The sequence below is a fragment of the Mauremys mutica genome, unplaced genomic scaffold, assembly GCF_020497125.1.
Source record: "Mauremys mutica isolate MM-2020 ecotype Southern unplaced genomic scaffold, ASM2049712v1 Super-Scaffold_100583, whole genome shotgun sequence".
NCBI classification, from domain to species: domain Eukaryota; kingdom Metazoa; phylum Chordata; order Testudines; family Geoemydidae; genus Mauremys; species Mauremys mutica.
In genome coordinates, this window is record NW_025423350.1 from 671840 (window position 1) to 681526 (window position 9687).

General features: G+C 50.0%; 1 protein-coding gene across 1 annotated transcript in view; it reads left to right on the forward strand.

Moving 5' to 3' along the window:
• The window catches only part of LOC123361394 (mis18-binding protein 1-like), a 30127-nt gene extending 21754 nt beyond the window's left edge, over nucleotides 1–8373 (forward strand). The window contains exons 8-10 of the mRNA XM_045001413.1: nucleotides 5679–5763; nucleotides 7989–8049; nucleotides 8276–8373. Of these exons, the coding sequence (XP_044857348.1) occupies nucleotides 5679–5763; nucleotides 7989–8049; nucleotides 8276–8373 (244 nt within the window). The remainder of the gene's footprint in view (nucleotides 1–5678; nucleotides 5764–7988; nucleotides 8050–8275) is intronic.
• The last annotated feature ends 1314 nt before the right edge of the window (nucleotides 8374–9687 follow it).

The window sequence follows — 9687 nt, forward strand, 5'->3', positions numbered from 1 at the left end:
CATGGTCACCTTGGGGACCATCATTCCCTCTCTGGATCCGGGAGATTGGTTTGCCGCCCTCGACATGAAGGACGCCTACTTCCATGTCGCGATCTATCCTCCCCATCGTCGTTATCTCCGGTTTGTGGTCAACAACACTCACTACCAGTTCGCCGTGTTGCCGTTTGGACTCGCCACCGCCCCGAGGGTCTTTACCAAATGCATGGTGGTGGTTGCCGCAGCCCTCCGGCGTCGTCAAGTACACGTCTACCCGTATCTCGACGACTGGCTGGTTCGGGGACAGTCTCAACAACTCGTGATGGACCAGATGACAGAAATCCTGTCTCTCTTTCAACGGCTCCGTCTTCTCATCAACGCCGAGAAGTCCACTTTGATTCCGTCACATCGAGTGGAGTTCATCGGAGCGGTTCTTGACTCCACGGTGGCCAGGGCCTCTCTCCCTCGCGCTCGACACCAGACGATGGTCTCCATCATCCGGGACCTCGTCACCTTTCCGACCATGACGGTGCGCTCCTGCCTCCGTCTCCTGGGCCACATGGCTTCGTGCACGTATGTCACCGCGTACGCATGGCTCCGTCTCCGTCCGTTCCAGTCTTGGCTTGTGTCGGTGTACCGACCGCATCAGGATCCCATCGACATGGTGGTCACGGTCACCAGGCCGACCCTCGAGTCCCTCAACTGGTGGCTCGACCCGGAGGTCGTGTGTGCCGGAGTCCCATTCCGCCCTCCTCGTCCGTCGGCCACTCTGACCACGGATGCCTCAGCACTCGGTTGGGGAGCTCACCTGGGCGACCTTCACACCCAAGGCCTGTGGTCGCCCCAGGAGCTCGCCCTGCACATCAATGTCCGCGAGCTGCGCGCGATCCGCCTGGCCTGTCGCACTTTCTGCACCCACCTGCAACGCCGCTGTGTGACAGTATTCACGGACAACACCACCGCAATGTTCTATGTGAACAAGCAGGGCGGAGCCCGCTCCTCCCCGCTCTGCAAGGAAGCAATGCTCCTGTGGGACTTCTGCGTAACCCACTCAATTCACCTGGAAGCATCCTTTCTTCCGGGAGTGCAGAACACACTGGCCGACCATCTCAGCAGGTCGTTCCTCTCCCACGAGTGGTCCCTCCGTCCAGATGTCGTCCACACAATCTTCCGGCGGTGGGGGTTTCCCCAAATAGACCTATTTGCCTCCAGGGAGAACAGGAAGTGCCACCGGTTTTGCTCATACCAGGGTCGCTCACCAGGCTCCCTGTCGGACGCCTTCCTTTACCCCTGGATGGATCGCCTCCTCTACGCCTTCCCTCCGTTCCCGCTCGTGCACCGAGTGCTCCTGAAGCTTCGGAGGGACAGAGCCCATATCATACTCGTAGCGCCGGCCTGGCCGAGGCAGCACTGGTACACCCTGCTGCTCGAGCTCTCCGTTCGGGAACCCATCCCCCTTCCGTTGTGGCCGGACCTCATCACCCAGGACTTCGGCAGACTCCGCCATCCGAACCTGCAGTCCCTCCATCTTACAGCTTCGTACCTGAGTGGTTGACCCACGCGGAGAGGGGCTGTTCTGCAGCGGTTCAGCAAGTCCTGCTTGAGAGCAGAAAGCCTTCCACTCGCTCCACTTACCTAGCGAAGTGGAAGAGATTTGCACTCTGGTGTGATCATCAAGGTCTCAATCCATTCGTGGTCCCGGTCCCTACCATCCTGGACTACCTCTGGCACCTTAAGGAGCAAGGTCTTGCGGTCTCCTCCTTGAGAGCTCACCTGGCAGCAGTGTCCGCCTTTCGTCCGTCCGTGGAAGGTCGGTCCATCTTCTCGAACCAGATGATTTCCCGCTTCCTCAAAGGCCTGGACCGCTTGTACCCACCGGTGCGGCGTCCTACCTCGACATGGGATTTGAACCTCGTGCTCGCTAAGCTGATGGGCCCTCCGTTCGAGCCGTTAGCCATGTGCTCCCTGCTCTACCTCTCCTGGAAGACGGCCTTCCTCGTCGCCATTACATCAGCGAGACGAGTTTCTGAGCTCCGCGCTCTGACGGTTAGCCCGCCGTACACCGTCTTCCATGGGGACAAGGTGCAGCTTCGCCCTCATCCGGCCTTCCTCCCAAAGGTAGTGTCAGCTTTCCATCTGAACCAGGAGATCTTCCTCCCGGTGTTCTTCCCGAAGCCACATGCCTCGCCTCGGGAGCAACAGCTGCATACCCTCGACGTCCGCAGGGCGCTCGCTTTCTACATCGAGCGGACTAAGCCCTTCCGGCGTTCGCCCCAGCTGTTCGTGGCGGTGGCTGACCGCATGAAGGGCGAACCGATATCCTCCCAGCGGCTTTCCTCCTGGGTCACTGCGTGTATCCGGACCTGCTACGAGCTTGCTCGCGTGCCGCCATGCCGCCTCACGGCACACTCGACGAGTGCGCACGCCTCGTCGGCCGCCTTCCTGGCCCACGTTCCGATCCAGGACATCTGCCGAGCGGCCACCTGGTCTTCGGTCCACACCTTCGCCTCCCACTACGCGTTGGTGCAGCAGTCTCGAGATGACGCAGCCTTCGGCTCCGCGGTATTGCACTCTGCCACGTCTCACTCCGACCCCACCGCCTAGGTAAGGCTTGGGATTCACCTAACTGGAATGCATAGGAGCAATCACTCGAAGAAGAAAAGACGGTTACTCACCGTAGTAACTGTTGTTCTTCGAGATGTGTTGCTCCTATCCATTCCAGACCCGTCCTCCTTCCCCACTGTCGGAGTAGCCGGCAAGAAGGAACTGAGGAGCGGACGGGGCGGCTGGGGTATATAACACGCGCCATGGCGGCGCCACTCCAGGGGGCGCCAGCCGGCCCGCCGGTGTTGCTAGGGTAAAAAAGTTCCGAGATGCCGTGCACGCACGGCGCGCACACTTAACTGGAATGGATAGGAGCAACACATCTCGAAGAACAACAGTTACTACGGTGAGTAACCGTCTTTTTTGAAGCTGGCTTGGATGGCACCCTGGGATTCAGAATGTGTCAGCCTTAAGGAAATGCAGAATTACAACATTTAATTAAGACATAGCAAAACAGTCTCCATGCTTCAGAATTGAGGTCCAGGAAGTGTTAGAGGTGAATCTCAAGAGTTTATATCTTAAATAAAAACCCAGCATTTGAAAGATTCTGTAAGGACACAACAGAACGTTCCTGCTGTGTTTAATTGTCGTTTGACGTTGTTCAGGTACATTGTTATATTTCTCTCTTTTTGGTGTGGGGTTGGTTTTTTTTTAGCCTTCCTCTGAAACATCAGTAACGGGCAGTTGTTGGAGTTGGGATACTGGTTTTGCATGCAGACTAGGCTCCTGCATAGGAAATCCTGCATTCCTGTGAATTTTTGGTTGGACAGAGAGAGAGATGTTTAACAAAATTGCTCATGCTATTTGAACTATGTGAACTTGAAAATAAACATCTAAGAAATTACAGAATTGATTGTCCTTTTTCACTCTTAAGATTAGTGATTGAGCTTCATATTTAGCAGGGTTTTGGTGCTGGCAGTGGTATTTCTTCAAAAAATCTGAAGACATTTGGTTCAGAAGTTAACTTGTGTCATTTTCAGTTGCTTGCAACTGAATGTTTGGAAGGGGGAGCCATGAGTGTTGTGTTTAGGCAATTTGCAAAAAGGAAAAACAGGGACAGTGTGTTAGCATTTAAAGATGATTTAAGGGCCAAATACAGCACTTCACTTGTATCCCTTCAAGTATTTTTAGCTTTAGTTCCAAAACAGATTTCTTTATACCAAATGGGAAATTAGAAAGTGCAAAAAAAAGCATCTTGAGGGCTTGCGAGTTAGTGTACAATAAAGCAGCCCCAAGTGCCCTAGCTCACTCCCTGTCCACACTGGCAAGGCACATAGAGCGCTCTGACTCCACGGCTACAGCGCTGCTGGTTCTCCACCTCAGCAAGTGGAATAACATTTGCTGTGCCTTGGCTATAACGCCTGGGCGTCAGTATGAACGAGATGTTGGGTTACTGTGCTCTGAACAGCCTCCGGAAACGTCCCATAATCCCCTTAAGTCAAGTGGCCACTCTTGTCATTGTTTTCAACTCCCGTAGGAATGCAGAAATGCCCTTTCAAAGCTCAGTTTCTGACTGCGGGCATGCAAGCCATTAGTGTGAAATGCTGTGTGAGAGAGAGGTGGGGGGGGGCGGGCAGGGTCTGCTGCTGTCTGAACTTACAAGACAGCATGCTCACATGCTCTCAGCCCCCCAAAACCCACTCTCTCTCCCCCCACATACACACAACACACTCCCTGTCACACTCCACCCCCATCCCATTTGAAAAGCACATTGCAGTCACTTGCATGCTGGGATAGCTGCCCATAATGCACCGCTCCCAATGCTGCTGCAAGTGCCACAAATGTGGCCACGCCAGTGCGCTGGCAGCTGTCAGTGTGGGCAGACTGCAGCGCTTTCCCTACTGCGCTCTCCGAAGGCAAGTTTAATTCTCAGCGCTCTACATCTGCAAGGGTAGCCATGCCCTAAGTGTGGAAAATGTGAAGTAGTGTAGGGTTTGTTGCATCTGTCTTGGGGGTTTTTGTTAGTTATCCGCTGCCAGTGTATCTGAGTGCCTTTCACTTCATTCATGCGTGGAGTTCAGTGTGTGTATGTGGTTTTTCTTTTTAAGGTAAAAATGGGGTTTGAGTTGTCATCAGCTCTTTGATGTTTCCTCTTTATCCATTACATATATAAGATAATCATGAGAACTGGTGGATAAGGCTTAGATGGTAGCACAGTACCTGCCACCCCAGAGCACTCTAGGAAAAGGTTAGCTGGGATAGCTCTACTGGCAAACCCCTTCGTGGGAGATGCAGCTTATACTGGGAAAAGTTCCATGGTCTGGAAGTTAAAGCTTAAACAAATTCAGAATTTTTTTTTCCCCTCTTCACAGTGAGTGTAAGTAGCGACTGGAACAACTTATTAAAGGTTGTGGTGGAGTCTCCATCACTGGCAATTTTTAAATCAAGATTGGATGTGTTTCTAAAAGATCTGCTTTAGTTCAGACAGGAATTATTACAGGGAAATTCTATGGCTTCTGTTATGCACGGAGACCAGTTGAGAAGATCACAGTTCTGGCCTTATGATCTATGAAAGAAACTTTTTTGGGAGTATAACTGCATCTACACAGTTTACAGCAGGGCTTTTTGCTGGTATAAAAATGTCCTAAAGAACTGCATCCCTAACCACCACTATTATACCAGCAAAAGTTTGTAGTATAGACCTGGCCAAAGCTGGTTGAGAACCCTCAGGAGCTCCTAGAAGTCCTGAAGTAGAATTCCTAACTACTGTGGCTGATACAAAAGGCTTCACTTCAGGGTTTGATTGAGGAAGAAGCAGGTTCTTGGTTGTTAAGCTTAGCGAGTGCTAACTTCTGAATGGAAGGGATAAGCACTATATTTTTAAAGGATGCTGACTGTTTCACTGGGATCTCACTTCAGAGAGCTGTTGCACATTCTGCCTATATGTTACTATAAAGTTTATCGTACAATTCATGCACTGAAGTATAGTGCTGGATTTTTAAAAAATAAGACTAAAGATGTTATCCATTTTTCTTTAAAATGGTTCAGTTACCTTTCTGCTTTAAGGGGTAACTAATTTATAATGGCTGTAATTGTACCAACTGGAATCTACAGACTAGATACCCCAGTAATACTGACGGAACTGTTTGTATTTACAGGCATGATTATGATAAGTATGTGTTTAGAATGCAAAAGAACACACAAGGCAAGAAGGGTACCTGGGGCAACATCAAGAAGAAATCGGTAATGTTTTTTTCCTGTAATTTGAACTGAAAACTAGTAATGCTAGCATGGAGTATGTAGCCATGAGTTCCTGTGCTCTGTTCCTGCTGCTGAATGGAATCAGAAAAACCCCACAATTGCAAAGCTGTGATTATAGACCTACTTGTTATAGTAAAAGCTCCCAGTCCTCAAAACTGTATGTTGGAGAAAATGGCAATTCTCGGTCACGACTGAATGCACAAACACTAGGAGCTAGATCCACAAAGGCATCTAGGAACCTAACTAGCACTTTAGGTGCCAAAGTCCAAAATGTAGCTCCTCAGAACATGTGATCAGCTGCTGCCTAGCCCTGTAGGTCAGTGGTGGGCAACCTGCTGCCCGTTGGGGTACTCCGCTGTCGGGCCGCGAGGCCATTTGTTTACATTGACCATCCATAGCTCCCAGTGGCTGTGGTTTGCCATTCCTGGCCAATGGGGGCTGTGGGAAGGGGCGTGGGCCCCAGGGACATGCTGGCTGCTGCTTCTCGCAGCTCCCATTGGCTGGGAACGGCGAACCGTGGCCACTGAGAACTGCGGGTGGCCAGGTCAGGCATTCAGCTGCCTGAGGCTCGGAGTGATGCACAGACTAGGAAAAGGTAGGCAGATAAACACCTAACTAGCCTCCAGGGCCCTGTCTGATAAGCTCCCTTACTGAATCAGACCCTTCTAGGCAAGCTGACAACAGGAGAAGGCCTCCTTCAAAACTCTTAGCCCCGTGATCATGATTCTCACCTGGATGTAGGAGGGTTTTGAGCTGGGATCTGCCAGCTCTGACATTTGCTCTTAACTGTTGAGCTATGAGCTATTCTGATGTGGGGCTCCTTCAGTCCCTCCTGTTGAAGCTGTTGCACTATGGTTTAAATAATGAGTTATGGGGCCAGAGAGAGAAAGCATTAGTGATGGAGTAGTCTGGTGGTTAGAGCACTCACTTGGGAAGGTCCAGTCCCCCAGTCTAATGATGTTTTTCTAATATAAAGTAGAGTTCTTCATGAAAAAAGGACAGCAAGTTTTTTACCAGATCTACGCTTCATCTTTTGCACGTGTCTGACCAACTGAAAAATTCACTCTGAGGCCATTTTGCTGCATTGGCCAAAGTTCTCAAACCTGGGTGCCTAAGGTCAGGCCCATCAGTATTAGTGGTCTGGGGCACTCACGTGAGAGGTGGTAATCTCAGTTCAAATCTTGCTCCCTGTTGTGAAGGAAGTGGGAGAAATTTGAACCAGAGGTCTCCCACCACCCAGGTGAGTACCCTAACCACTGGGATAAAAGTTGAGGGAGCTCCTCTTACTATAAAAATAAAGTGCCTAATGCCATCAGAGTATTTGAAGCTGAAGGAAGTGGCTCCTTGTAGCCTGGACTTAAGCCCTGCTAAATCCTGCTAGGGCTAAATCCACACTGCCCACAGTGTGAACTATGGTGGTGTGAACAGTAGTCTGCACCAAAGTGCTAAGCTGTAACTCCCCTATATTGATGCTATGGGTGTGAACTAAAAGGATCCTAGCTCATGTTAACACAGTTCTCTTCAAATAGGACTTGATAGTGTCCTGATATTATGCGGTGCTGAGCGCTCACCTCTTACGTTGACTTTGTTGGGATTTCTGCGTCTTTGGCGGTTCTCGGACCACTTGGTGATAAGCACCTAATATCCCCCCTCGTGTTGGCATCTCCCAGGTCCTGGCTTGGGCAAGGAGCCACCTAGCCTGCTGATTTCTGTGAATCCCATTCTCAGCTGCTGCGTCCTCCACTCATCATGTAGGAGCCTGAGTGCAAAAGTCACGCTTTGTGAATCCATGATTTTCTAAGTACCTACCCAGTTAGGTGTGGCGATGCTCCAGGTCGCGATGCCTAGGTTTCTTTGTGAATCTATCCCTATGTGCCTAACTTCCTCCAAACCCAAGCTCAGCTGCTGCCTCACCTCATAGGTACTAAATTCCCAGGTACCTAAGTTCCCACCAGTGGGCATGTGCAAAATCGACTGCTTCCTGGTACCTAGGTCACACCAAAGCCCTGGTGGGCCTCACAAAGTAGGTGTTCCCCCATCTGTCTCGCCTGGAGGACCCCATCTGGTGGATGGTCTCTGAGGCCACCTACTGAAGAGGGCCCTACACCACACACAAATGCATTAGAATAGTGAACTAGTATCTTCATTATAGTTGATGCAACAATGGACAAAGTTGTGTAAACTTTTTCCCCTGTCATTTAAATCAGGCTGGAACTGTGTTTACCACTCCAACCTCTGGAAGACCCACCACATTTGCCTTTGATCAAGGTGAGCTTTGTTATCCTTGCTGCTTTTCCTCATTTCAGGCCTAATCCTTTGAGATACTGAGTGGAAGGTGATTGCTATCTTCAAGCTAGGAGTGCAATAGTCTGCTCCCTAAAAGCTGTTCTGTTGGAGCAAAATCAGCAGCAATTCACTTCCTGCTTGCACTTGCTGTATCTAAGTGCTTTTCTACTCCAGTCAACCTTTTCCCCCAATGCTTTCTTTGTTGCAGGTGCAGTGAATGACTCTGTTATAGGGAAGCTGTTCATAGGTGAAGCAGCAGAGCTATCTGATGAAGAAGAGCTAGAAGATTCCTATTTTTCTACTTAAACTATTTACAACTATGGACTTGGTTTACACTTACTGTAACTTTTACTGAATTAAAGGGCAAAATATTCCAAGAGACTTCAGCCAGCCCTTTCAGCTATGGCTGCTGTAGTTGTTGGCATGAGATGCGGTTCCACCACCTTGGTCTGGGTCTCTGGTAACACAGACGAGGTCCTGGTGGACGGCTCAGGAACAGGGATGGGAGTGGAAGCCTGTCTGGCCTGACTGCGGGTGACCACTCCCCCCCTCTTGGCCAGCTCCACATGGTTGTCCAAGTCTTCCCCCAATAGCATGGATATGGAATAATTGTCATAGACAGCAAAAGTCTACTTTCCTGACCAGTCCTTGTACTGGTCTTCAGGGATGCTGTACCCATGGCAGGTTCTTTTAACATTTTTCAAGAAGGCCTCAGTGTCCTCACCTGCCATGTAAGTGGGAAATTTCTTGGGATGGGGAACAGTGCCTGGAGAAGGATGGTTAGGGTTGGCTGGAACATTTGGGTTAGCCCTTGCTAATTTCAGATCCTGCTGGTGGGCCTCCCTCTGGAGCTCCAACGCCCTCCTGTGGTCAGCCTCTGCCCTGGCCATTTCTGCCTTAAGTAGCTCCATCTGTTTTTTATGTGCTTTCTTGTTTTCATCTGCTTGCAGCCTGGCCAGTTGCAGTTTAACTGTTTCACTGGTACTCCTGTTTGTGCTTTCTGGTGCTGGCCACACCCCTCTGCAGTCAGTGAACTGTATTGTTTGGTTCACAAATTTCTACCCTTTCTATTCACAGTTGAATAAAAAGAAAACAAAACTTTTAATTTGCAAATGGTGTTTGCTTGCTGGCTCACAAGAAACTAGAAAAACTGGTTTGGTAACTTGTTTCTTGCAAACTGTTAATTACCCTCCAGCTAAACCCAGCTGGAAATCCTTTCTAACAAAGCCCTGTTAGAAAAACCTTACACCTCCTTTTCCTCAAGATGCTTGTCCAAGCAACCAGAAAGAAAAACTGCTTCCAACAAAGCCTGTTGGAAAACTTTATTCCCTCCAGCTCAGCCCAGCTGGAAAACACCTTCTAACAATACCTTGTTAGAAGCTGAATACTTCTCCCCCCCCCCCCCCCCGCGTCTTCTCAGGCTGCCTCCCTGCTCTAGAGGGAAAGAATAGCTCTCAATGGCTCCTGGTTCTTAATACCATCCCAACCCCTGCCTACCATGTCATAGGTCTTCTCCCCCACTTGGAGCTGTTGGGTTCCAAGATGGGGACCTGCATGGACTCCTCCAAACTAAAATCCTAGTTTAGATCTACTACGCTGCCACCAGCTAGGTTTTTAAGT